Below are 27,438 nucleotides of genomic sequence, written 5' to 3'. Positions count from 1 at the left end.
CCAGAAAGAGTTAATTAACTCAGACTGATCTGACCCATGGGTGAACCTTAAGGACTGGTTAGGAAGATCTGTAAATGAATAGAGGTTTGAAATTTCTAAGGGGGGGGGGGATAGCTCAGTGGTTTGAGCATTGGCCTGTTAAACCCACAGTTGTGAGTTCAATCCTTGAGGGGGCCACTTGGGGATTTGGGGCAAAATCAGTACTTGGTCCTGCTAGTGAAGGCAGGGGGCTGGACTCTATGACCTTTCAAGGTCCCTTCCAGTTCTAGGAGATGGGATATCTCCATTAATTTATTAAAAATTAAATGCAAGTCTGCATTGTTAGAGATCTCAAGGGGAAATGTTTGCTCAGGGCTTGTGATGTAAGCAAACAAGTCTTGTCTGTTGCTATCACTTTAATTCAAAGATCAAAACAGGAATATTAACATTTATAATGATACTTGAGGGAAATAGTATTATTGTCTCTGTCTCTTTGAAGGTTGTGGTAACCTGGATCTGAACTGTTTAATGGATAAATTACCCTGCGCTAATTGCCAGGATGTTTGGAAGGAGAATTAAGCCTATTGTTTTCTCAGGCCGAAAGGCTGCTGGAAATGTATAAGACCCTGGGACACGATCCTACTTCATCTCAGATCTGCTTTGGGTTTCAAGAGGGGGAAACCTTAAGCCACAAGGATTGAGATCCCCAGTCGCTGACTGGAGTCACCCTGAACATGGACATTGGACTATAACCTATGGACTATTTCTAAAAGGACTTTTGGCAACGACAAGCTGTTCACTTGCTGTGTCTGAACCTCAAGAATTGAATTCAAGTCTGTCTGTATATTGATCTTTTAACCATACTCTCTCGCTTTTCTTTTTAAATAAATTTTAGCTTAGTTAATAAGAATTGACTATAGCGTGGATTTTGGATAAGATCTACATTGTAATTGAACCTGGGTGTGTGGCTGATCCTTTGGGGTTGGAAGAACCTTTTCTTTTATATGATGAGATCAGATTTTCATTAATCATCATCATATCTGACAGGTGTGTCTGGACGGAGGCCTGTGGCTGGGCACTTTAAGGAAACTGCGTTGGTTGGACTCTGAGTAACCAGTGAGGTAATACAGAGGCTGGTTGGTAAATCTAAGTATTGAAATATCCACCAGCGTTTGGGGTTTGGCTGCCCCACTTTGTTTGCAGTTCACCCTAATTGAGTAACCTCAGCCGGCTCCCACGGGCAGCACCGTCACAAGGGGTTTGAGAGTTTTTTTCGATGTGTAAGGTGGTGCTTATAAAGCCACTGGATGGCTTAGGGGGCAGGGAATGGGACACGGGGCCTTTCCCCTCTAGGGGGCGCTGGCTGCGATCTGCCCCCAGGGCAGAGGACTGGCTGGCTCAGGGCAAGGGGCAGATTTTCAGGGGGGTAGCGTTCCCCCCCGAATCATAGAGCCCGGGGCAGAAATAGGGATACACACTCTCTGCAAACCGGGCACTGAACGTATAGAGGTGGGCCATGCCCTGGGCATCATAGAAGGAAACCTGGCCCCCTTCGTAGTCCAGGTACACCCCAATCCTGTGGGGCAGGGCCTGGGGGTGGAGCACCATTGGGGGCGTGTCCTTAGCCATGAGCTCGGCCCCGCCCCGGAGCCGAATGACCCAGAATCCCTTGCTGGGGGAGGCATGGATCTTCCCTTTGCGGCTGACAGAGGCATGGACCACGCCCAGCGTCCATGCCGGCTTCTCCCCGACTTCCACCTCCCAGTAGCGCCTCCCAGAGGCGAACGCCCCTGCGCCCAGCACGGCCACGCAGAAATCGAAGCGGGCGGGAGTGTCGGGGAGGGGCCGGCGAAGGGGGCCATCCCGGACCCAGGTGCGATCCTCCGAGAGAACCAGGCAGGGATGAGCCGTGGCGGGATCCAGCGTCACCCGGGGGAGATCTGGAGAGGGAAAAGGAGCAGGGGGGTATGGGGCAGGGTTGGTTTAACATGGAACCCCCCGTTGAACCCCCCACCCCACTCCCTGCAGCACAGCGCCCCCTAGTGCCGCACTGGGGCACTGGGTCCAGCCCTGACTGCCAGGGGAGAGCGCCCCCTGCTGAAACCCATCTCTTACCTATGTTGAGGATGGATTTCATGTCCTTCCAGGCAGTATACTGGATTGGCCCTTTGAATTGCCCCAGAGTCTGTGATAGGGACCCTGTATTCGGCCCACAAGGGGTAGCCGGTTGCTGTTTCATCCTATGTAAGAGGGAAGAACCGCCCCCCCCGATAGGGTGTGTTAGTGAGCAATGAGGATAGAGGTGTGGGGGGAATCAGGGAATGAAGCTGCTTCTGCAGTGGCAGACTTACCAGTCCAGGGAAGATTTTATGTCCTGTGAGGGGACGGACATGGAGAGAGAGAGAGACAAGAAATTAGTATAGTTCTGTCTCTTTAAGACACTGTGGGGCGTTGGGAGTGGCTGACTCGGGGGGGGGGTGGGGAACGGGACACAGGGTCTTTCCCCTCTAGGGGGCGCCGGCTCCCACCTGGCCCCATGGTGGGGGACTGGCTGGCTCAGGGGGGTGGGGAATGGGAGACGGGGCCTTTCCCCTCTAGGAGGCGCTGGACTCACTGTCAGGAACTCCATGGTGTTCTGCTGGGGCAGGCGGGCCTGGGCTTCGGTGAGCATCTCCTGGGCTGCCTGGCATCTCCCCGCCAGCTCCTGCAGGTTCCTCTGCATCGCACGCAGCTGGGCTCTGCCCGCCCGCCGCAGCTGATCCTGCCACTCCTCCTCCCGGGTGGCCAGCCAGCCCCGCAGCTTCCCGAACTCCGAGGAGATGTGATCCTCCAGGCTGAGCACCGTCGCCTGGAAAACACCCCCAGGTACCCTCTAGCATCTCGTCAGCTAATACTGCAGGTACTCTAGCTAATACTCCCTGGGACCCAGCATCCCTGAGCTAATACTCCCAGGTACCTCCCAGTATCCTTCTATAGCTAATACTCTCTGGGACCCAGCATCCCTGAGCTAATACTCCCAGGTACCTCCCAGTATCCGTCTATAGCTAATACTCTCTGGGATGCAGCATCTGTCCAGCTAATACTCCCTGGTACTCAGCATTTCATGAGCTAATACCCCCCGACATCCTTCTACAGCTAATACGCCCCAGTACCTAGCATAGCTCCAGCTACTCAAGTACCCAGCAACTTTCTAGAGCTAATATTCCCAGGTACCTAACGACTTGCTGTGGCTAATACTGCCAGGCACATGGGTACCAAGGTCTTTCTCTAGATAATGCTCCCAGGTCCTTAGTGTCTTTCTAAGGCAAATACTTCCAGCTATCCAGCATTTTCCTAGACCGAAGACTCCCACATACCCAGCATTTCTGTAGCTAATATGTCCTGGTACCCAGCAGCCTTCTATAGCTAGTGGTAACTAGCTTCCTTGTATAGCTAATACTCCCAGGTATCTGTGCATATCGAACACCACCAGCTACTCAGGTACCCAATACCTCCATATAGCTAATACTCCCAGATATCTACCATGTGTGCATAGTGAATACCCCCAGGTACTCAATATCTTCATATAGCTAATACTCCCAGATATCTACCATGTGTGCATAGTGAATACCCCCAGGTACTCAATATCTTCATATAGCTAATACTCCCAGATACCTACCATCTGTGCATAGCGAACACCACCAGGTACTCAGGTACCCAATACCTCCATATAGCTAATACTCCCAGATATCTACCACGTGTGCATAGTGAATACCCCCAGGTACTCAATATCTCCATATAGCTAATACTCCCAGATATCTACCATCTGTGCATAGCGAACACCACCAGGTACTCAATACCTTCATATAGCTAATACTCCCAGGTACCTACTATCTGTGGTACCCAATATCTCCATATAGCTAATACTCCCAGATATCTACCATGTGTGCATAGTGAATACCCCCAGGTACTCAATATCTTCATATAGCTAATACTCCCAAGTACCTACCATGTGTGCATAGCGAACACCACCAGGTACTCGGGTACCTAATAGTTCCATATAGCTAATACTCCCAGATATCTACCATGTGTGCATAGTGAATACCCCCAGGTACTCGGGTACCCAATATCTCCATATAGCTAATACTCCCAGGTACCTACCATCTGTGCATAGCGAACACCACCAGGTACTCAATATCTTCATATAGCTAATACTCCCAGGTACCTACTATCTGTGGTACCCAATATCTCCATATAGCTAATACTCCCAGATATCTACCATGTGTGCATAGTGAATACCCCCAGGTACTCAATATCTTCATATAGCTAATACTCCCAAGTACCTACCATGTGTGCATAGCGAACACCACCAGGTACTCGGGTACCTAATAGTTCCATATAGCTAATACTCCCAGATATCTACCATGTGTGCATAGTGAATACCCCCAGGTACTCAATATCTTCATATAGCTAATACTCCCAGGTACCTACTATCTGTGGTACCCAATATCTCCATATAGCTAATACTCCCAGATATCTACCATGTGTGCATAGTGAATACCCCCAGGTACTCAATACTTTCATATAGCTAATACTCCCAGGTACCTACCATGTGTGCATAGTGAATACCCCCAGGTACTCAGGTACCCAATATCTCCATATAGCTAATACTCCCAGGTACCTACCATGTGTGCATAGTGAATACCCCCAGGTACTCAGGTACCCAATATCTCCATATAGCTAATACTCCCAGGTACCTACCATGTGTGCATAGTGAATACCCCCAGGTACTCGGGTACCCAATATCTCCATATAGCTAATACTCCCAGGTAATCAGGAATTAACTTCACTATACACCAAGTACCTCACATTCTCTCCCAGCTATGGTAAGACTCAAGGTACCCCACCCCCAACCCTATCCTTACTAGGGTGACCAGATGTCCTGATTTTATAGGACAGTCCCGATACTCGGGGCTTTTCTTACATAGCTGCCTATTACCTCCTGTGGTGTTATGAGTGTAATATAATATTTCATTGGAAGGTGACAGGGCCATGAAGAGTTAATTAACTCAGACTGACCTGACCCATGGGTGAACCTTAAGGACTGGTTAGGAAGATATGTAAATGATTAGAGCTTTGAAATGCAAGTCTGCATTGTTAGAGATCTCAAGAGGAGATATTTGCTCAGGCTTGTGATGTAAGCAAACAAGTCTTGTCTGTTGCTATCACTTTAATTCAAAGATCAAAACAGGAATATTAACATTTATAATGATACTTGAGTGAAATAGTATTATTGTCTCTGTCTCTTTGAAGGTTGTGGTAACCTGGATCTGAACTGTTTAATGGATAAATTACCCTGTGCTAATTGCCAGGATGTTTGGAAGGAGAGTTAAGCCTATTGTTTTCTCAGGCCGAAAGGCTGCTGGAAATGTATAAGACCCTGGGACATGATCCTTCTTCATCTCAGATCTGCTTTGGGTTTCAAGAGGGGGAAACCTTAAGCCACAAGGATTGAGATCCCCAGTCACTGACTGGAGCCACCCTGAATATGGACATTGGACTATAACCTCTGGACTATTTCTAAAAGGACTTTTGGCAACTACAAGCTCATCTCTGCTGTGTCTGAACCTCAAGAATTGAATTCAAGTCTGTCTGTATATTGATCTTTTAACCAACACTCTCTCGCTTTTCTTGTTTAATAAATTTTAGCTTAGTTAATAAGAATTGACTATAGTGTGTATTTTGGGTAAGATCTAAGTTATCATTGAACCTGGGTATGTGGCTGATCCTTTGGGATTGGAAGAACCTTTTCTTCTATATGATGAGATCAGATTTTCATTAATCATCATCATATCTGATAGGTGTGTCTGGACGGAGGCCTGAGGCTGGGCACTTTAAGGGAACTGTGTTGTTTGGACTCTGAGTAACCAGTGAGGTATTACAGAAGTTGTTTTGTGCTGGTTGGTAAATCTAAGTATTGGAATAACCACCAGCGTTTGGGGTTTGTCTGCCCCATTTTGTTTGCAGTTCACCCTGATTGAGTGACCTCAGCTGGCTCCCACAGGCAGCACCGTCACCCCCCCCCCCACCCTCATCCTGATTTTTCAAACTTGCTCTCTGGTCACCCTAACCCACTCAGCCCTGCTGTCCCCCAGAGGGCTGCCTGCCTCCTCCCCAGAGTCCCTCAGGTGGGGGGAGTCAGGGATCCCACCCTTCCTCGATCCACCCAGCCCCGGGTACCTGGAGGTTCCAAATCCTCTCTTCCTTCTCCGTCTTCAGCTTCAGGACCCCAGCGAGGCTAGACTCCAGCTGGGCTATGGCTGAGGACAGCTCCTCCTACAGGGCAGCAAACAGGCTGGAGGTGAGGGTGGGGGATCACAGGCCAGCGCCCCCCGCTCTAACCCACCAGACCCCACTCTCTGAGCAGCGCACAGAACCCAGGAGTCCTGGCTCCCAGCTCTCCCTGCTCTAACCCACTAGATCCCACTCCCCTGGGGCTCCCAGAGCAGGGGAAAGAACCCAGGAGTCCTGGCTCTAACCCACTAGACCCCACTCCCCTCCCCAAGCTGGGGAGAGAACCCAGGAGTCCTGGCTCCCAGCCCCCCCTGCTCTAACCACCAGCCCCCACTCCCCTCCCAGAGCCGGGGAGAGAACCCAGGAGTCCTGGGGCTCCCAGTCTCACCTGATGCTGCCCAGTGGCCTGGTGGATGGGGAGGAACCGGAGGTTTTCGTATGTGGCTGGTTCTCTGCAGAGCTCCCCGGCGAATGCCCCACCCGCCACCCTCCAGGGTTCGCTGTGCTCCTGGCACCTGCCCCCTGGGCGCGCCCCCTCCTCTGCCCCACCAGGGCTCAGCCCCCTGGCCTGGTCGATCAGCTTCGTCAGCAGCCTGCAGGGGGCATATCTCCTGTCGGGACAGGGCTCCCGGCATTCAGGGCAGGCAGGGGGGACACCCAGGGTGCCCCACGTTGTCTCGATGCAGCCCTGGCAGTAGACGTGGCCGCAGGGCAGGGTGACGGGATCCTGCAGCCAGTCCAGGCACACGGGGCAGGAGAATTCCTCGGACAGAGACCTCAATTGGGGGTCAGGAGAGGCCATGGGGGGCAGATCCTGGCTCCCAGCCCCCTTGCTCTAACCAGTAGACCCCACTGCCTCCCTGGGCTGGGGGGAGAAGCAGAAGTTGCTGTGCCTGTGCGCTCTGCGGGGAGGCCCAGGGAAAGGTGCGGCACAGGTTACATTTGCTCTACCTACAACCGAGTTTATCACTCCCAGGGTGTGGGCTTGAGATCTCTGCTCAACACACCCAGCCAGAGAGAGATGCTCAGAGATACCGGGTAGACACGGAGCCCCAGCCAAAACACACCCACACCCACAGGCTAACAGCCAGAATCTCTCTCTCTCTCTCTCTCTCTCACACACACACACATACACATACACATACAGGCTAACAGCCAGAATCTCTCTCTCTCTCTCACACACACACATATAGGCTAACAGCCAGAATCTCTCTCTCTCACACACACACACGCTAAGAGCCAGAATCACACACACACACACACACACACACACACACACACACACTCACTCACTCACTCACAGGCTAACAGCCAGAATCACACAGAAAGACACACACACACAGAGGCTAATAACCAGAATCACACACACACACACAGGCTAAGGACCAGAATCTATCTCTCTCTCACACACAGAGCCAGCCACAAACGCACATGCACAAACATGCTTGCTAAGGGTCTCTCTCTGTCTCCATCTCTCTCTCTCTTTCTCTCTCCCACACCCCCCCCAAGGTAGGTGATGAGCGGAGCCGGAGGCACCCCCACAGCCCAGCAGGGGGCAGCCCGGCACTCGCAGGTCTGGTGGGGTAAGATGTGTTTACCAACCGCAAACTCTAGAGGTAGGGTTGCCAGGTGTCCGGTTTTCGGCTGGAACGCCAATTCGAAAAGGGACCCTGGTGGCTCCGGTCAGCACTGCTGACCGGGCCGTTAAAAGTCCGGTCGGCGGTGCAGCAGGCTAAACCAGCTCTCCGCCTGCTCCGGCTCCGTGCGGCTCCTGGAAGCAGCGGCATGTTCCCCCTCCGGCTCCTACGCATAGGGGCAGCTAGGGGGGTCTGCACGCTGCCCCGTCTCAAGCGCCGGCTCTGCAGCTCCCATTGGCTGGGAACCGTGCCTCTATGTAAGAGCCGGAGTGGGGACATGCCGCTGCTTCCGGGAGCTGCTTGAGGGAAGCGCTGCCCGGAGCCTACACCCCGACCTCCTCCCATGCCCCAACCCCCTGCCCCAGCCCTGATCCCCACCCCCGCCTCCGAACCCAGCCCGGAGCCTCCTCCTGCATCCTAAACCCATCATCCCCAGCCCAACCCCAGAGCCCGCACCCCCAGCCTGGAGCCCTCACCCCCTCCCAGACCCCAAGTCCCTACCCCATGAAAATAAGTGAGGGAGAGTGAGGGATGGAGGGGGGAATGGAGTGAGAGGGGGTGGGGCCGTGGAGAAGGGGCGGGACAGGGGGCGGGGCAAGGGTATTCAGTTTTATGGGAGTAGAAAGTTGGCAACTCTGTCTAGTGGTGACAAGAACAGGAGTACTTGTGGCACCTTAGAGACTAACAAATTTATTAGAGCATAAGCTTTTGTGGGCTACAGCCCACTTCTTCGGACAATTCACCGCACCCTGGGGCTTCACTTGCCTTGTCACTCCCCTACCACCCCTCCCAGAGCTGGGGAGAGAACCCAGGAGTCCTGGCTCCCAGTCCCCTCTGCTCTAACCCACCAGCCCCCACTCCCCTCCCAGAGCTGGGGAGAGAACCCAGGAGTCCTGGCTCCCAGTCCCCTCTGCTCTAACCCACCAGCCCCCACTCCCCTCCCAGAGCTGGGGAGAGAACCCAGGAGTCCGGGCTCCCAGCCCCACCTGCTCTAACCCACTAGACCCCACTCCCCTCCCAGAGCTGGGGAGAGAACCCAGGAGTCCTGGCTCCCAGCCCCCCCTGCTCTAACCCACTAGACCCCACTCCCCTCCCAGAGCTGGGAGAGAACCCAGGAGTCCGGGCTCCCAGCCCCCCCCTGCTCTAACCACTAGCCCCCACTCCCCTCGCAGAGCTGTTCTAATGGTCACTGGCCCTTTAATTTTTATTCATCCATAAAACGTTGCTTGGCCCTTTAAATCCCGCCCCTTCCACTGTTGCGCTCTGATTGGACATCTTTAATAAGGAAGTAATCGCTGATTGGTTAGATTCCTGAAGTAGGCGAGACGGAGAAAGGATCAGTTTTTTCTTTCTGACTGGCAGGTTTGTCCATATATCAGTCTCTTGATTGGCCAATCGCTGAGAGAGGGCGGGATTTAGGGACGAAAACAGTTCCACCTGCCTCTGACCGAGCTTCCCATTTCCTGATTGGATAGGAACCGCACGCATCCTCCCTGTGATTGGTCAATCTCTGCTATGAGGCGGGATTTAGAGGAAGATAACGCCGTTGCCATGCGCAAGGAGAGGCCTCACATCCTTCGCTCTCTGATTGGCTGTATTCTCACTGAGCTAACCTCTGATTGGCCAAATCTTTGTAGGGGCGGGAATTGCGTGCGGAAGCCGCCTCTCTCGCGCGGGGCCGCGCCCCCTCCCAGTCTGATTGGCTGATAGTCACGCGACCCACCGACGATTGGCCCATCCACCATAAGGGGGCGGGATTTGGTCCCGCCAAACACCTGCGCGATTCTGAGGGCCCCGCCCCTGCCCTCCAGTGTGATTGGGCGGCTGGGCGGGAGCGGCGACATCCGGGCCCTCGGGGAAAGGCGCAGGGAGCGGCGGACCCGAGAGGGAACCAGCCCGGGGCTGGGAGGGTCCCGGGCGCGAGCCGGTGAGAGAGACCGTGAGACTCCGCCCCCTGGGACTCTGCCCGCCCCGCCCCTTGCGGAGACCCCGCCCCCTGGGACTCTCCACTGCCCCGCCCCTTGCGGAGACCCCGCCCCCTGGGACTCGCCCCGCCCCGCCCCTTGCGGAGACCCCGCCCCCTGGGACTCTCCACTGCCCCGCCCCTTGCGGAGACCCCGCCCCCTGGGACTCGCCCCGCCCCGCCCCTTGCGGAGACCCCGCCCCCTGGGACTCTCCACTGCCCCGCCCCTTGCGGAGACCCCGCCCCCTGGGACTCTCCACTGCCCCGCCCCTTGCGGAGACTCCGCCCCCTGGGACTCTCCCCCGCCCCGCCCCTTGCGGAGACTCCGCCCCCTGGGACTCTCCCCCGCCCCCTGGGACTCTCTCCCGCCCCGCCCCTTGCGGAGACCCCGCCCCCTGGGACTCTCCACTGCCCCGCCCCTTGCGGAGACTCCGCCCCCTGGGACCCTCCACTGCCCCGCCCCTTGCGGAGACCCCGCCCCCTGGGACTCTCCACTGCCCCGCCCCTTGCGGAGACCCCGCCCCCTGGGACTCTCCACTGCCCCGCCCCTTGCGGAGACCCCGCCCCCTGGGACTCTGCCCGCCCCGCCCCTTGCGGAGACCCCGCCCCCTGGGACTCTCCACTGCCCCGCCCCTTGCGGAGACCCCGCCCCCTGGGACTCTCCACTGCCCCGCCCCTTGCGGAGACCCCGCCCCCTGGGACTCTCCACTGCCCCGCCCCTTGCGGAGACCCCGCCCCCTGGGACTCGCCCCCGCCCCTTGCGGAGACCCCGCCCCCTGGGACTCTCCCCCGCCCCTCCCCTTGCGGAGACCCCGCCCCCTGGGACTCTCCCCCGCCCCGCCCCTTGCGGAGACCCCGCCCCTGGGACTCTCCCCCGCCCCGCCCCTTGCGGAGACCCCGCCCCTTGCGGAGACCCCGCCCCCTGGGACTCTCCCCCGCCCCGCCCCTTGCGGAGACCCCGCCCCCTGGGACTCTCCCCCGCCCCGCCCCTTGCGGAGACCCCGCCCCTGGGACTCGCCCCCGCCCCTTGCGGAGACCCCGCCCCCTGGGACTCTCCACTGCCCCGCCCCTTGCGGAGACCCCGCCCTCCAGGACTCTCCCCTTCCCCGCCCCTTGCGGAGACCCTGCCCCCTGGGACTCGCCCCCGCCCCTTGCAGAGACCCCGCCCCCTGGGACTCGCCCCCGCCCCTTGCGGAGACCCCGCCTCCGGGACTCTCTCCGCCCCGCCCCTTGCGGAGGCCCCGCCCCCTGCGGAGGCCCCGCCCCCTGGGGGGCTTAGCCCCGCCCCATATGGGAGAGAGGCCCCACCCCACGGGGGCCCTGCCCGAGCCCCGTCCCTTCAGAGACCCCCCCGGCCCCTCCCCATAAGGGAGAGAGGCCCCACCCCCTCCTTGCTTGACCCCTGTCCCTGAGGCCCCGCCCCCTCTTTGCCCAGCCCCGCCCCTTGTCCCAAAGCCCCACCCCTCCCGCCACCACAGCTGGTTGAAGCTCTGCCTCCCCCGCACCCCCAATTTCCAGCCCCCTCCTGCACCCCCCTGTGCTGCCCCCTGCCCCCCACCCCTGGACTCCTGGGTTTTCTCCCCTGGAGATACGGGGTGACTCGTCCCCACCTCCCCTGCTCCTGTTGGGCCCCCCTGTCCCTGGACTCCTGGGTTCTCTCCCAGGGCCGAGGGAGTTCGGGTGCCTCTCCCTGATCCCCCCCCCCCGCCCTGGCCTGCCTTCCCTCAGCAGGAGACGGGCACCATGGCGGAGCCGCGGAAGGAGGAAGAGGAGGAGGCCGAGGAGCGGGGAAAGCGGGAGCCGGGCCACCGGGCCACCGTCGCGGCCAAGAACCTGGCCATCCTCAAGGCCCGCTCCCTGGACGTCACCTTCGAGGTGGGGGACGAGTATGAGGTCATCGAGACCATCGGCACTGGGGCCTACGGCGTGGTCAGCTCCGCCCGCCGCAGATCCACAGGTCAGCTCAGACGCCTGGGTCCCATCCCCACTCCTGGGAGGGGCGTGGAGTCTAGTGGGTTGGGGAGGGAGTGGGAGTCAGGACTCCTGGGTTCTCTCCTCAGCTCTGGGAGGGGAGTTAGGTCTGGGGGGGTCAGAGCGGGGACCAGGGAGCCAGGACTCCTGGGTTCTGTAGGGGAGGGCTGCACAGGGGATGGTGTCTCTGCTCTGATCCTCCCTGCGCTGTTTGCCTCCAGGCCAGCAGGTGGCGATCAAGAAGATCCCCAATGCCTTTGATGTGGTGATGAACGCCAAGCGCACCCTCCGTGAGCTCAAGATCCTCAAACACTTCAAGCACGACAACATCATCGCCATCAAAGACATCCTGAAACCCGCCGTGCCCTATGACGACTTCAAATCCGTGTGAGCGCCCACCCGGACGCCTGGGTCCTATCCCCAGCTCTGGGAGGGGAGAGGGGTCTAGTGGTTAGAACAGGGGAGGGGGCTGGGAGCCAGGACTCCTGGGTTCTCTCCCTGGCTCCGGAATGGGAGTGGGGTCTAGTGGTTAGAACTGGGTGGGGTTGGTAGCCAGAAGTATGGGGAATAAGCAGGAAGAACTCAAATGCTAGTAAATAAATACAACTATGACGCAGTTGGCATCACAGAGACCTGTTGGGGTAATACACATGACTGGAATATTGGTATTGACAGGTACAGCTTGCTCAGGAAGGACCCGTAGGGAAAAAAGGGAGGATGAATACACTTGGACTGAGATTGAGATGGAAATAGGAGACGGATTTGGTGAACGTCTCTGGATAAGGATAAAAGGGGTAAAAAACAAGGGTGATGTCATGGTAGGGGTCTACTACAGACCACCTAACCAGGAAGAAGAGGTGGATGAGGCTTTTTTTAAACAGCTAACAAAACCATCCAAAGCACAGGACATGGTGGTAATGAGGGACTTCAACTATCCAGACATCTGCTGGGAAAATAACATTGCAGGGCAGAGATTATCCGACAAGTTCTTGGAAATCTTTTATTTCAGAAGGTGGAGAAAGCTACTAGTGGGAGGCTGTTCTAGATTTGATTTTGACAAACAAGGAGGAACTGGTTGAGAATTTGAAAGTGGAAGGCAGCTTGGGTGAAAGTGATCATGAAATGAGAGAGTTTATGATTCTAAGGAATGGTAGGAGGGAAAACAGCAAAATAAAGACAATGGATTTCAAGGCAGACTTCAGCAAACTCAGGGAGTTGGTAGGTAAGATCCCATGGGAAGCAAGTCTAAGGGGAAAAACAATTGAAGACATTGGCAGTTTTTCAAAGAGACACTATTAAGGGCACAAAAGCAAATGATCCCATTGCGTAGGAAAGATAGGAAGTCTGGCAAGAAACCACCCTGGCTTAACCAGGAGATCTTCAGTGATCTAAAAATAAAAAAAAGAGTCCTACAAAAAGTGGAAACTCAGTCAAATTACAAAGGATGAATATAAACAAATAACACAAGTATGTAGGGACAAAATTAGAAAGGCCAAGGCACAAAATGAGATCAAACTAGCTAGAGACCTAAAGGGTAACAAGAAAACAATCTACAAATACATTAGAAGCAAGAGGAAGACCAAGGACAGGGTAGGCCCGTTACTCAGTGAGGGGGGGAAAAATAATAACAGAAAATGTGGAAATGGCAGAGGTGCTTAATGACTTCTTTGTTTCGGTTTTTCACCAAGAAGGTTGGTGGCGATTGGACGTCTAACGTAGTGACTGCCAGTGAAAATGAGGTAGGATCAGAGGCTAAAATAGGAAAAGAAGAAGTTAAAAATTACTTCTACAAATTAGATGTCTTCAAATCACCAGGGCCTGATGAAATGCATCCTAGAATACTCAAGGAGCTGACTGAGGAGATATCTGAGCCATTAGCGGTTATCTTTGAAAGGTCGTGGAAGACGGGAGAGATTCCAGAAGACTGGAAAAAAGGCAAATCTAGTGCTCATATATAAAAAGGGAAATAAGGACAACCCGGGGAATTACAGACCAGTCAGCTTCACTTCTGTACCTGGAAAGATAATGGAGCAAATAATTAAGCAATCAATTTGCAAACACCTAGAAGATAATAAGGTGATAAATAACAGTCAGCCTGGATTTGTCAAGAACAAATCATGTCATCCCAACCTGATAACTTTCTATGACAGGGTAACAAGCCTTGTGGGTAGGGGGGAAGCGGTAGATGTGATATATCTTGACTTTAGTGAAGGTTTTGATACTATCTTGTATGACCTTCTCAAAAACAAACTAGGAAAATACAATCTAGATGGAGCTACTACAGGGTGGGTGCAAAACTGATTGGAAAACTGTTCCTAGAGAGTAGTTATCAATGGTTCACAGTCATGCTGGAAGGGCATAACGAGTGGGGTCCCACAGGGATTGGTTTAGGGTCAGATTCTGTTCAATATCTTCATCAATGATTTAGCTAATGGCATAGAGAGTACACTTATAAAGTTTGTGGTGATTCCTAGCTGGGAGGGGTTGCGAGTGCTTTGGATGGTAGGATTAAAATTCAAAATGCTCTGGACAAACTGGAGAAACGGTCTGAAGTAAATAGGACAAAATTCAATAAGGACAAATGCAGAGTACTCCATTTAGGAAGGAACACATACAGAATGGGAAATGACTGCCTAGGAAGGAGAACTGCAGAAAGGGATCTGGGGGTCATAGGGGACCATAAGCTGAATATGAGTCAACAGTGTAACACTGTTGCAAAAAAGCAAACATCTTTGTGGGATGTATTAGCAGCAATGTTGTAAGCAAGACAGGAGAAGTCATTCTTCTGCTCTACTCCGCCCTGATTAGGCCTCAGCTGGAGTATTGTGTCCAGTTCTGGGTGCCACATTTCAGGAAGGATGTGGACAAATTGGAGAAAGTCCAGAGAAGAGCAACAAAAATGATGAAAGATCTAGAAAACATGAGCTATGAGGGAAGATTGAAAAAATTGGGTTGGTTTAGTTGGGAAAAGAGAAGACTGAGAGGGGACACATAACAGTTTTAAAGCACATAGAAGGTTGTTACAAGGAGGAGGGAGAAGAATTGTTCTCGTTAACCTCTGAGGATAGGACAAGAAGCAATGGGCTTAAACTGCAGCAAAGGAGGTTTAGGTTGGACATCAGGAAAAACTTCCTGTCAGGATGGTTAAGCACTGGAATAAGTTGCCCAGGGAGGTTGTGGAATCTCCATCATTGGGGATTTTAAGAGCACGTTGGACAAACACCTGTCAGGGATGGTCTAGATAATACTCAGTCCTGCCATAAGTGTAGGGGACTGGACTAGACGACCTCTCGAGGTCGCTTTCAGTCCTGTGATTCTATGACTCCTGGGTTCTGTCCCCAGCTCTGGGAAGAGAGTGGGGTCTAGCGGGTAGAGCTAGGTGGGGTTGGTAGCCAGGACACCTGGGTTCTCTCCCTGGCTCTGGGAGGGGAGTGGGGTCTAGCGGGTAGAGCTAGGTGGGGTTGGTGGCCAGGACTCCTGGGTTCTCTCCCTGGCTCTGGGAGGGGAGTGGGGTCTAGTGAGTTAGAGCAGGGAGGCCCGGGAGCCCGGACCGCTGGGTTCTATAGGGAGGGGAGTTTAGTGAGTTAGCCGGGGTGGGGGCTGGGAGTCAGGACTCCTGGGTCCTCTCCCCGCTGACCTCCCCATCCTCCGGCAGGTACGTGGTGCTAGACCTGATGGAGAGCGACCTTCACCAGATCATCCACTCCTCCCAGCCCCTCACACTGGAACATGTCCGATACTTCCTCTACCAGCTTCTCCGGGGCCTCAAGTACATCCACTCGGCCAACGTCATCCACCGGGACCTGAAGCCCAGCAACCTGCTCATCAACGAGAACTGCGAGCTGAAGATCGGCGATTTCGGCATGGCCCGGGGGCTGTGCACCAAGCCGGACGAGTACAAGTACTTCATGACGGAATACGTGGCCACGCGGTGGTACCGGGCCCCGGAGCTGATGCTGTCCCTCCACGAGTACACGCAGGCCATCGACATGTGGTCCGTCGGCTGCATCTTCGCCGAGATGCTGGGCCGCAAGCAGCTCTTCCCCGGGAAGAATTACATCCACCAGCTGCAGCTGATCATGACGGTGCTGGGCACCCCGTCCGCCAAAGTGATCCACGCCATCGGGGCCGACCGGGTGCGCGCCTACATCCAGAGCCTGCCCTCCCGCCAGCCGGTGCCCTGGGAGAGCCTCTACCAGCAGGCCGACCGCTCGGCCTTGGCGTTGCTGGCCAATATGCTGCGCTTCGACCCCCGGGAGCGGATCGCCGTGGCCGAGGCCCTCAAGCACCCCTTTGTGGCCAAGTACCACGACCCGGACGACGAGCCCGACTGCGTGCCCGCCTTCGATTTCGACTTCGACAAGCAGGTCCTCACCAAGGAGCGCATCAAGGAGGCCATCGTGGCCGAGATCTGCGACTTCCACGCCCGCCGCGAAGGGATCCGCCGGCAGATCAGTTTCAAGCCCGCCCTCCGGCCGGCCGCCGCCGCCACTACCCCACCCGCCGCCGCCGCCGCCACCCCCTTGCGCTGCCAGGACGTGGACATGCCCAGTGCGGGCTCCACTGGGGGAGACTACGCCATGGAGTCGCCAGCCCCCGGGGAAGTCCCGTACCCTCCGGAGACCATTGACCTGACCTCGCCTGGGGCTCCCCCCCACCCCGAGGGGCCGGCCGAGGTGAAGGTGGAGCCAGAGGCCGCGCCGCCCAAGAGGGAGGGGGCCATCTCGGACGACACCAAGGCGGCGCTCAAGGCTGCGCTGCTGAAGTCGGCTCTGCGCAATAAGAACAAAGGTGCAAAGCTGGGATGCCTGGGTTCTCTCCTCCAATCTGGGAGGGGAGTGGGGTCTAGTGCTTAGAGCGGGGGGGCTGGGAGCCAGGACTCCTGGGTTCTATTTCTGATTTTCATAGAATCGGAGACATGTGGGACTCGAAGGGTCCTTAGTAGGTCATCTAGTCCCATCCCCTGCACTCCTGGCAGGACTAAGTATTATCTGGACCATTCCTGACAGGTATTTGTCCAACCTGCTCTTAAAAATCCCCAATGATGGAGATTCACAACCTCCCTGGGCAATTTATTCCAGTGTTTAACCATCCTGACAGTTAGGAAGTTTTTCCTAATGTCCAACCTAAACCTTCCTTGCTGCAGTTTAAGCCCATTGCTTCTTGTTCTATCCTCAGAGGTTAACGAGAACAATTTTTCCTCCTCTTCCTTGTAACAACCTTGAAAACTGTTCTCATGTCCCCTCTCAGTCTACTCTTCTGCAGACACAACAAACCCAATTCTTTCAATCTTCCCTCACCGCTCATGTCTTCCACACCTTGAACCATTTTTGTTGCTCTTCTCTGGACTTTCTCCAATTTGTCCACATCCTTCCTGAAATGTGGCACCCAGAACTGGACACAATACTCCAGTTGAGGCCTAATCAGTGCGGAGTAGAGCAGAAGAATTACTTCTCATGTCTTGCTTACAACATTGCTGCTAATACAGCCCAGAATGATGTTTGCTTGTTTTGCAACAGCGTTACACTGTTGACTCATATGTAGCTTATGGTCCACTCTGACCCCCAGATCCCTTTCCGCAGTACTCCGTCCTAGGCTGTCATTTCCCATTGTGTGTGTGCAACTGATTGTTCCTTCCTAAGTGGAGTACTTCGCATTTGTCCTGATTGAATGTCATTCTATTGACTTCAGACCATTTCTCCAGTTTGTCCAGAGCATTTTGAATTTTAATCCTATCCTCCAAAGCACTTGCAACCCCTCCCAGCTTGGTATCGTCCACAAACTTTATCAGTGTCCTCTCTATGCCATTAGCTAAATCACTGATGACGATAATGAACAGAACTGGACCCAGAACCGATCCCTGCGGGACCCCACTCATTATGCCCTTCCAGCATGACTGTGAACCACTGACAACTACTCTCTGGGAACCATTTTCCAACCAATTTTGCACCCGCCCTGTAGTAGCTCCATCTAGGCTGTATTTCTCTAGTTTGTTTCTGAGGAGGTTGTGTGGGACAGTGTTTAGTGTAATCTTGCTTGTTTCTTCCTGTCTCTGCCTTGCCTTGGATAGCAGGGGCTGCGGGTCGGGAGTGAGGGGCACCGGCAGAGCTGTGGGGGGCAGGGCTGGGCTGGCAGGGGCTGCGGGTCGGGAGTGAGGGGCACCGGCAGAGCTGTGGGGGGCAGGGCTGGGCTAGCAGGGGCTGCGGGTCGGGAGTGAGGGGCACCGGCAGAGCTGTGGGGGGACAGGGCTGGGCTAGCAGGGGCTGCGGGTCGGGAGTGAGGGGCACCGGCAGAGCTGTGGGGGGACAGGGCTGGGCTAGCAGGGGGCTGCGGGTTGGGAGTGAGGGGCACCGGCAGAGCTGGGCGGGGGCAGGGCTGGGCTGGCAGGGGCTGCGGGTCGGGAGTGAGGGGCACCGGCAGAGCTGTGGGGGGGAGGCAGGACTGGGCTGGCAGGGGCTGCGGGTCAGGAGTGAGGGGCACCGGCAGAGCTGTGGGGGGGGGGGCAGGGCTGGGCTGGCAGGGGCTGCGGGTCAGGAGTGAGGGGCACCGGCAGAGCTGTGGGGGGGGGCAGGGCTGGGCTGGCAGGGGCTGCGGGTCAGGAGTAAGGGGCACCGGCAGAGCTGGGGGGGGACAGGGCTGGGCTAGCAGGGACTGCGGGTCGGGAGTGAGGGGCACCGGCACAGCTGGGGGGGGACAGGGCTGGGCTAGCAGGGGCTGCGGGTCGGGAGTGAGGGGCACCGGCAGAGCTGTGGGGGGACAGGGCTGGGCTAGCAGGGGCTGCGGGTCGGGAGTGAGGGGCACCGGCAGAGCTGGGGGGGGCAGGGCTGGGCTGGCAGGGGCTGCGGGTCGGGAGTGAGGGGCACTGGCAGAGCTGTGGGGGGACAGGGCTGGGCTGGCAGGGGCTGCGGGTCGGGAGTGAGGGGCACCGGCAGAGCTGGGGGGGGAGCCCAGGGCTGGGCTGGCAGGGGCTGCGGGTCGGGAGTGAGCTGACTGCTCTCTGCTCTGTTCCCAGACACCCAGTGCTCCGTGCCGGAGCCCCCGGATGTGCGGAAGCCGGTGACGGCCCAGGAGCGCCAGCGGGAGCGGGAGGAGAAGCGGAAGCGGCGCCAGGAGCGGGCCAAGGAGCGGGAGAAGAAGCAGAAGGAGAAGGAGCGGAAGGAGTTGCGGCGCGGGGACGTGCTGGGTGGGCTAGTGCTGAGCGAAAACGACCGCAGCCTCCTGGAGCGATGGACCAAGATGATTGACCGGAACCACCAGAAACCGGCTCACAACGGGCCCACAGACCACGTTCTGGCTGCGCCTGCCGGCCACGTTCCACCGGGAGCCACCGGCCACCTCCCAGCTGCACCTGCCGGCCACCTTCCAACCACGCCTGCCGGCCACGTTCCACCGGGAGCCACCGGCCATCTCCCAGCTGCACCTGCCGGCCACCTCCCAGCCACGCCTGCTAGTCACGTTCCACCAGGAGCCACCGGCCATCTCCCAGCTGCACCTGCCGGCCACCTTCCAACCACGCCTGCCGGCCATGTTCCACCGGGAGCCACCGGCCATCTCCCAGCTGCACCTGCCGGCCACCTCCCAGCCACGCCTGCCAGTCACGTTCCACCAGGAGCCACCGGCCATCTTCCAGCTGCATCTGCCGGCCACCTTCCAACCACGCCTGCTGGCCATGTTCCACTGGGAGCTGCTGGCCAACTCCCATCCACCCCTGCTGGCCACCTTCGATCAGGAGCCACTGGCCACCTCCCAGCCACCCCTGCTGGCCACGTTCCGGCAGGAGTCGCTGGCCACCTTCCAGCCACCCCTGCTGGCCACGTTCCATCAGGAGCCGCTGGCCACCTTCCAGCCACCCTTGCTGGCCATGTTCCGTCAGGAGCTGCTGGCCACCTTCCAGCCACCCCTGCTGGCCACGTTCCGGCTGGAGGCACTGGCCAGCTCCCTGCCACCCCTGCCAGCCATGTTCCACCAGGTGCCGTTGGCCACCTCCCAGCCACGCCAGCCAGTCACGTCCCAGCCACATCAGATTTCTTGAGCTTCCCCGAGAAGGCGCCAGCCGGTGGCGGCCCCAAACTCACCGTACTGCCGATAGTGGCAGATCCAGCCCACGGCTCGGCCCCCAACATGGTCCAGTACTTCCCGGCCCCACCCGGCCCCTTCCCTCCGGTGCTGGTGGCCCCCACAGCTTGTCACAAAGCTTTGCCTAAACCCGAGTGCCTCCTGAGTGTCAAATATGCCCCAGGTCAGATCTTCCAGGCCCCCTTTGGCCTGGCGGGGATCAGCGCATGGCCCGGTGTCCAGTGCCCAGAGAACTGGGCCGTGGCCGGGAGGCTGGCACCTGGGGAAGTCCCGACGACTCCTAGCGGGGCACCGCCTCAAGAGGGGCCATCAGTCCGTGCCGTGGGCAGCCTTGTGACACCAGGCCGGGAGGGCGTGGGGTTGGATCCGGCCGTCTTCATGCAGGAGATGGGGAAGAGGGCGCCGGACCCGGCAGTGGGAGGAATCAAAGGGCCTGGCCAGCACCCAAACGCCACGGCCGCGTCGCCGGAAACCACCCCCACCACGGAGTCGCCCGACATCACCATGGTCACGCACCAGCTTTCCAAGTCACAGGTAACGGGGCCTTTCCCCTCTAGGGGGCGCCAGCAGTGATCCGGCGAGGTGGGCCCGGATGGGGCGTCCCCATCTCTGCTGGGGAGCAGCCGGTCGGGCAGGATCCTGCCCGGGTGGGGATGGGCCCTGGGGGGGTGCCACGCTCAACGTGTCTTGCTGCCATCACAGGTGGAGGATCTCCTGCCGCCCGTCTTCTCGGTGACCCCCAAGGGCAGCGGCGCAGGCTACGGCGTGGGCTTTGACCTGGAGGAGTTCCTGAATCAGTCCTTCGACATGGTGGGGGAGAACAGGGACAGGTGAGAGCCCTGCACAGCAGGGACAGCTTCCCGCTGCTCTAACCACTAGACCCCACTCCCCTCCCAGAGCTGGGGAGAGAACCCAGGAGTCCTGGCTCCCAGCCCCTTCCCTGCGCTGATCCATTAGGTCCACTCATGAGAGTTCTTCAGGCACGTCAAGCTTTCTATAGGTCAGGCTCCCTGGTCAGACTACATGTCCCATGATGCATCATGGTTTTCCCCTCTGGCTGAGCTGCTGCAGTGCATCCTGGGAGTAGTGGCTGGGTTATCTCATTCTGCCCTCTGAGATGGGCTCCCTCATCGGACTGCATCTCCCACAGTGCACCATGATTCCCCTCTGCGAGGGGCGAGGCGGTGCACCATGGGAGTCCCTGGCCATTGTGCATCATGGGAGATGTTGTCAGGTGCTACCGGTGTGGTGCTTCTGCTTTCTCCCGTTGATATCACTCGGCTGCGTGCGTGTGTTCCCTCGGTGTGCTGCCCCAGCTCTGCGCAGATCGCTGACCCAGCAAACCCCACGAGAACCCCCAATAACCACAGAGTCTAGTAAGGTACAAAGGCACTTCGGCCAGGTTTATTGCGACCTCGGACACAATTGCAGTTCCCCGTAGATTACTTAGTCTACCGGGCATACTACTAATAGATGCCTCTTGGCAAGGACCCAGCTCAGTGGCGGGACTTTCCAGTGCCCCCGTGGCCGGACAAAGACACCACCCCAGGGATACATTTTTATACATGAGTACAAACAAGTTACACATCACTCCTGACGTATTAAGGTGCAACCCCTCTACCCAGCAAGGTACAACCCCTCTACGTAGTAAGGTGCCGCCTCGCACCTTGTACATGTTGGTTCGAGCAAAACAACTCTATCCATCATTTTACCCTTTTGCCCCTGTCATTGGGATGGGTCGGCCTGTTCCCTGTTATCTGTGGAATGTTCTGGTATAGTGTATCTTGGTACCATGTTTATACTTTAACTATGCGAGGTGAATATATATTTATGCAACATCAGCCCTTTTCTTGCCAACTTCTGTGAGCAGGGCCTGCCTCTTGCTCACAGCTTAGCTTTGCTTTATGTTAGCAAAGTCTTGACCATTACTTTAGTTCAGGCCTTAGGCCTCATACCAGGCCTCTGATACCAAGGTTTATTTCTCAGGGCCTCCTCTTACTACAGGAGATGTAGTCTGGCTGTGGAGTCCTACCCATGGCAAGAAGATATGATGTGTTACTCGCACACTCTTGGGCACCCACCCTTTCCCAGTCCCTAGGGCGCTGGGCAAAAGGCACCTGCCCCTATCCAGTTCCTGTCCATACCCAGTTCCTAGGGCTCAGGAGAGGGAGGGGACTCAGGGCTAGGCCACAGTGTTGGGGTTTGGGGGGGTGCAGGCCCTGGGGTGGGGCTGGGGATGAGGGGTTTGGGGTGCGGGAGGGGCTCAGGGCTGGGGCAGAGGGTTGGGGTGCCGGGGGGGTGCGGGCTCTGGGTTAGGGCCGGGGATGAGGGGTTTGGGGTTTAGAAGGGGGCTCATGGCTGGGGTAGAGGGTTGGGGTGCGGGCTCTGGGGTGGGTCCGGGGATGAGGGGTTCGGGGTGCGGGAGGGGGCTCAGGGCTGGGGCAGAGGGTTGGGGTGCAGGGGGTGTGGGCTCTGGGGGGCTGGGGATGAGGGGTTCGGGGTGCGGGGTGCGGGAGGGGGCTCAGGGTTGGAGTGCGGGGGGTGCAGGCTCTGGGGTGGGGCCAGGGATGAGGAGTTCGGGGTGCAGGCTGCCCCGGGGCTGTGGTGGGGAGAGAAGACTCCCCCAGTCCTCTCTCCCCACCGCGGCCCTGCATGCCCCCTCCTTCTCTCCTCTGCAGTCCAGGCCCATGCGGCCGCGCGGCTCGGAGGGAAGTGAGCCCCACCCGAGTCGATTTGCCCCTTGCCAGACGAGTTCTGAAACTGACAGACCCAGTCAAAGAACCAGAGCGAGACCAGGCCTCAGGCCTTACAGATGCTCAGCCAGATGGGAGATCCTGGGGCTTCCTGGGAGATGTAGTCAGCCTAAGGCCCCGGAACTACAACTTCCTTGAAGCTCTGCAGCAACTTTGGCTCCCGGGTTGAAATCCTTCCCGGGGTCCCAGTGGGAGAGGGCTCGATCTGGCCTGGCCCGATGTCCGTCCGTCTGATCTCTCTCTTTGTCTTCTTCCTCCCCCCAGCCAGGGTGATTCAGCCCCTCTCTCGGCCTCCCTCCTGGCTGACTGGCTCGAGGTCCATCGCATGAACCCCGCCGACATGGAGTCCCTCCAGCAGGAGTTGCAGCTGGGCTCTCCCATGATCCTCTCCGACATTCCCGACCTCCAGGATGCCTGAGGCTGAGATCCCAGCTCCCTTGTGCCTCCCCTCCCCGTGGCGGGGGAGGGTGGGGCCGGGACCAACCCCCCTCTTCCCCTCCCCCTGGGGTCAGGACATGCTACGCATCAGGGTCTCGATGGGGCAAGCAACAAGTAGACACTTCCCCCTCCCGATTGCCTGGGTCCATCGCTGGTTTTGCCTGCTGTCCCGTCAGGTCACATGTTAGGCAGGGTCAGGAGGGCTCCACGCATGGCTGGGAGAGCTTGACCCAGTGGGCACTGTGCTGTGGGGCAGGGGCTCACTAGGGGGAGTCAATGTTGGCCCTGACGTCCCAGAGCATCACTAGGGGGCGCTGCATTGCAGTGTGGGGGTGTGTTGATTTCCTTCCTGAGCCCTCTGAGTTGCCCTGGAGCATGAGCATGACTCTTACTAAGCCGAGCTGCCAGGGGAATTCCCGCCCTCGATGGAATGGGCCAGCACTGCTGAGGCCTCGGTTTGGTCCCCGCCCACGCCGCAGCGTCGAGGACTTAGCCCGGGCTTGATCCCGTGGGATGTGACTCATCGTCCTGCGGCGTCAGCCCAGCGGTCTCCTGTCATTTCCCTTCTCCTCGTTCCTACCTCTGTCTCCCTCCTCGAACTCTGATTCTCATCCCGTCCCCTAACCCCCACCGATCCAGATCCTTACAGCCATTTAAACCCCGAACTCCGACCAGGACCTTTAGGAGCACAGATCTCGCCGGAAGTCAGTGGGGTTTAGGATCCTAATGGCTTGGGTCGCTGTGGGATTCAGGCGCCTAGATCCGTTAAGTCATTTGGCTGGTATCTCTTCTTGCATAAATCTAATCCACACCGCCTTCAGTGGACACGGAGAACAATGGATCACTGTCCTCTTGTAACAGCTCTGAACATCTTTGAAGACTGTTTTCCGGTCCCACCCCCCCCTGTCTTCTTTTCTCTAGACTAACCATGCCGGTTTTTTAACCTTTCCCCGTAGGTCGGGTTTCGAAACCTTGGATCATTTTTGCTTCTCTCCTCTGGACTCTGTCTAATTTGTCCACCTCTTTCCTAACATGTGGCATCCAGAAACACACTGCTCCAGCTGAAATCTCACCAGGGCCGAGCAGAGCGGAGAATTACCTCCCATGTCTTACATGTGACGCTCCCGTTAATACACCCCGAATGACATGAGCCTTTTTCGCCACTTTCATTTCGAGGCGAGTGACATTTTCAACTACAAACCCCGCAAATTTGGTGTAACCGAAACCTTTCAAAAAGTTGGCCTTGGTTTTGCTGAATTGTTTTGGTTGGAAAACCAGCCAAAAAACTCCAAGGAAAATAAAAAAAAATGACATCGTAGAGCCGAAACGTTTTGATTTTTCAATTCCAAATTTAATATAATTAAAAAAAAAAATGAAAAAGCAGAAACCTTTTGTTTTGACACTTTCAGAAGTGTCGATTTTTCTCTTTGAAGCAGCTGTTCGTACAGAAATTTCCTGTAAAAAAACAGCTCAAAATAGTTAGTTCAACTGAAAACAGATTTTTTTCTTTTTGATTTGCCAGACGTTTTTAAAAATTTCGTTTTCTCTTTGACCCAAAATTATTATTATTATTTTTTTTTTGCAAAGAACTGAAAACTCCATTATTTGTCCAACTGTAATTCCACCAGTTTACTCTGGTACCCACTTTGCGTTGAATCTAATCTCCAATCCCCTCTTTACTTTCCTAATATAATCCCCATTCTCATTTTTTTAACCTGTCTAATCTAATCCCCACTCAGTGTTTCATGTAATATCTATTCTCCTTTTCATCTACCTAATTTAACCCCCTAACACAATCTCTTCCCCTTTTTACCTGCATAATCTAATCTCATTCTCAAATCTAATCCCTAAAAGCTGCTCAGAACGTTTTTTATCAAAACAACTGGTTTCCATTTAAAAAAAAGCTGTTTTGACAACACTGATTTCCCCCCGCAAATGGTATCCTTTCAACTCAATGTTGTTTGCAAAAATAGAATGTTTTCTTTGAAAATGTCACACGTTTCAATATTTCGTTTGGGAACGACGTTGCGTTTTGATATTTATTTTATACCAAACAAAAACAAAAAAATTCCTCATGTTTTGAATGAACCAAAATGAAACATTTTGACCCAAACTGAACTTTTTTTTGCTTGCAAAAAAATCTTGCAATTTTGGGGTGAAAAAAAAATCTCAACGTTTTCCCGGGAACAGAAAATCCATTTTCCGATCAACTGTCCTAATCCCCAGGATGTGTCTAATCTAATTCCTAATCTGTATCTAATCTAATCCCAATCTCTTTCATTTTCCTGTTTTATCCAATCCCACTATCGTCATCTAATCCCCAGTCTTCTCAAATTCACCCAGGGAGCAGAGAATCAAATCCAGACACCCGGAAGCAGGTGACTTACCCGATCCACGTGCAGCTGGGTGCCCTGGAGCACCCACGGAAAAAAATTTGTGGGTGTTTAGCACCCGCCGGCAGCCAGCTTCCCCCCCTCCTCTCCAGCACCTCCCACGGCCCCTCCAATCAACTCCTGCCCCTCCCTCCCAGCGCCTCCCCCCCGCTGCGATCAGCTGTTCTGTGGCGTGCAGGAGGTGCTGGGGAGGGAGGGGGCTACCTCTAAAACAAGTCCCTCTCCATGCCCGTCCAGGTCCCCGGCAGGCTCCGCTGGGGGCTTTCGCGTTCTCCCCCTTGGGATCTACATGGGCCTTTGCAGCCGAAACATGGGGGGGTTGAGGGAGGGGAATAGGGGCTTTTTGCAGCTGAAATGTCGGGAGGGGAAGAATGGGAATTGAGCTCCTATGAGGCCCCGGACAGCCAGGACTGTGGGGTTAGGGGGATGGGGAGGAAGGGTAAACCGGGATCCTGCAAGGCCGTTTACGGCCAAAATACCGTGGCTGGAGGGCTCGGGGTCTAAGCCCTGAAAAGGGCTTCGCACAGCCCAAATCCCGCGCAGCCGCCCCATGCACCAGAGACGAGAGGCCGGCTGGTTTTGCAGGGGGGTTCCAAGCGCGCCTGAGAAGTGTTTGAGCCCAGGAATTGGTTCCTAGCCTGAGTCCCCGTTCGTTGGAGCCAGTTGCGTGCCTCTGTGTGTCTGTGTGTCTGTGTGTGTGTGTTTTTCTCTCCAAGCGGTTGTGTTTTTTATTGTAATGCTCTTGGCATTTAAACTTTCGATAAACGATTTTTAAAAATCCGGAAGCACGGTGTCTGAAGGGTTGCTTTGGGTGACCCCTGAGACTGGGACCCCGGTGGGCCAGGTGCTGGGCCCTGCCGTGCTGGGGGCTGCCCAAACCCCCCAGCCCCGGCTGAGATCAGGGAGCCCCGTTGGGCCGGGCGCTGCACGGACCCAATCCGAGACAGTCCCTGCCCCCAAAGAGCTCATCGTCTAAACAGATAAAAGCAGGATCGTTCTGTTTTACAGCCGGGGAAACACGGTCAGAGAAATGAAGTGACCCTGTAAGGTCACAGGCTGTGGCAGAACTGGGAATGGAACGCAGGAGTCCGGGTACTCAGCACCCACTGCGCTACCCCACTCCCCTCTCAGAGCTGGGGTGAGAACCCAGGAGTCCTGGCTCCCAGCCCCCCCTGCTCCAACCCACTAGCCCCCACTCCCCTCCCAGAGCTGGGGAGAGAACCCAGGAGTCCTGGCTCCCAGCCCCCCCTGTGCTAACCCACTAGCCCCCACTCCCCTCCCAGAGCTGGGGAGAGAACCCAGGATTCCTGGCTCCCAGCCCTGCCTGCTCTAACCACTAGACCCCACTTCCCTCCCAGAGCTAGGGAGAGAACCCAGGAGTCCTGGCTCCCAGCCCCCCCTGTGCTAACCCACTAGCCCCCACTCTCCTCCCAGAGCCGGGGAGAGAACCCAGGAGTCCTGACTCCCAGGATCTAACCCCGACTGATACGTGCTTCTTTCTTTAAATGTATGCGCTACAGCGTAGGAGATCCCAGGTGCTCCATAGTCTCCGCAGGGTGACCAGCACTAGCCCTGGGGCAAGGCGATAGGGTGGGAGTCGAGGGTCTCTAGAGGGGACATGGAGGGCAGGATTCCCAGGGCTGATGGAGTGAGCAGTTCCCCCGCTGGATCCTAGCGACAAAGGGGGCAGGGAACTAGCCAAAGAGGTTTGAATGCTCCGGATTTGGCCTGCCTCTTAAACAGTTGCCTCCTGTTTGCTGCAGCGGGCTCCACCCCAGAGGCGGCTGCATCTCAGCGCCGGGCAAGCTGTTCCCGGGCAGCGTTCTATGCAGCTGTTCCCAAGGGGACCCACCCCAGAACTGGCTGCATTTCAGCCTCTTTGGTAAGCTCCGCAATCTGCCTACGACAGCGCCTGAAACCCCAGTGTGAGACTGTGACCCCGGTGTGCCCGGCGC

General features: G+C 56.4%; 2 protein-coding genes across 4 annotated transcripts; one reads left to right on the top strand and one right to left on the bottom strand.

Moving 5' to 3' along the window:
* Positions 1–1,325: 1,325 nt before the first annotated feature.
* On the bottom strand, positions 1,326–7,144 carry LOC128837074 (nuclear factor 7, ovary-like). The gene is made up of 6 exons (XM_054027911.1): positions 6,641–7,144; positions 6,199–6,294; positions 2,594–2,827; positions 2,331–2,353; positions 2,095–2,219; positions 1,326–1,919 (listed from the first exon to the last, which is right to left on the bottom strand). Exons 1-6 carry the CDS (start codon positions 7,052–7,054, stop codon positions 1,378–1,380), a joined length of 1,434 nt encoding a protein of 477 aa, XP_053883886.1. The 5' UTR covers positions 7,055–7,144; the 3' UTR covers positions 1,326–1,377.
* Positions 7,145–9,715: 2,571 nt separating this feature from the next.
* MAPK7 (mitogen-activated protein kinase 7) lies at positions 9,716–26,268 on the top strand. 3 transcript variants are annotated; one of them, XM_054027385.1, is made up of 7 exons: positions 9,716–9,816; positions 11,584–11,809; positions 12,045–12,210; positions 15,479–16,614; positions 18,836–20,433; positions 20,602–20,729; positions 22,917–26,268. In XM_054027385.1, exons 2-7 carry the CDS (start codon positions 11,596–11,598, stop codon positions 23,068–23,070), a joined length of 3,396 nt encoding a protein of 1,131 aa, XP_053883360.1. In that variant the 5' UTR covers positions 9,716–9,816; positions 11,584–11,595; the 3' UTR covers positions 23,071–26,268. The 3 variants fall into 3 exon arrangements, with proteins under 3 accessions (XP_053883360.1, XP_053883359.1, XP_053883361.1); XM_054027384.1 differs by having other exon boundaries at positions 11,581–11,809; XM_054027386.1 differs by lacking the exon at positions 9,716–9,816 and having other exon boundaries at positions 11,642–11,809; positions 12,053–12,210.
* The last annotated feature ends 1,170 nt before the right edge of the window (positions 26,269–27,438 follow it).

Source organism: Malaclemys terrapin, chromosome 4 (assembly GCF_027887155.1).
Source record: "Malaclemys terrapin pileata isolate rMalTer1 chromosome 4, rMalTer1.hap1, whole genome shotgun sequence".
NCBI lineage: Eukaryota > Metazoa > Chordata > Testudines > Emydidae > Malaclemys > Malaclemys terrapin.
Note: the sequence above shows the minus strand (reverse complement) of the source record. Positions and strands in the feature narration are given on the sequence as shown.

What these genes read in the sequence shown, in the direction of transcription:
- MAPK7 (XM_054027385.1), top strand. Translation starts at nt 11,596, where the DNA reads ATGGCGGAGCCGCGGAAGGAGGAAGAGGAGGAGGCCGAGGAGCGGGGA. An exon ending in TATGACGACTTCAAATCCGT is followed by an intron (nt 12,211 to 15,478) that starts GTGAGCGCCCAC and finishes ATCCTCCGGCAG; the next exon opens with GTACGTGGTGCTAGACCTGA. An exon ending in GTGGGGGAGAACAGGGACAG is followed by an intron (nt 20,730 to 22,916) that starts GTGAGAGCCCTG and finishes TCCTCCCCCCAG; the next exon opens with CCAGGGTGATTCAGCCCCTC.
- LOC128837074 (XM_054027911.1), bottom strand. Translation starts at nt 7,054, where the DNA reads ATGGCCTCTCCTGACCCCCAATTGAGGTCTCTGTCCGAGGAATTCTCC. An exon ending in AGGCCACTGGGCAGCATCAG is followed by an intron (nt 6,295 to 6,640) that starts GTGAGACTGGGA and finishes GCTGCCCTGTAG; the next exon opens with GAGGAGCTGTCCTCAGCCAT. An exon ending in ACACCATGGAGTTCCTGACA is followed by an intron (nt 2,354 to 2,593) that starts GTGAGTCCAGCG and finishes GTCCCCTCACAG; the next exon opens with GACATAAAATCTTCCCTGGA.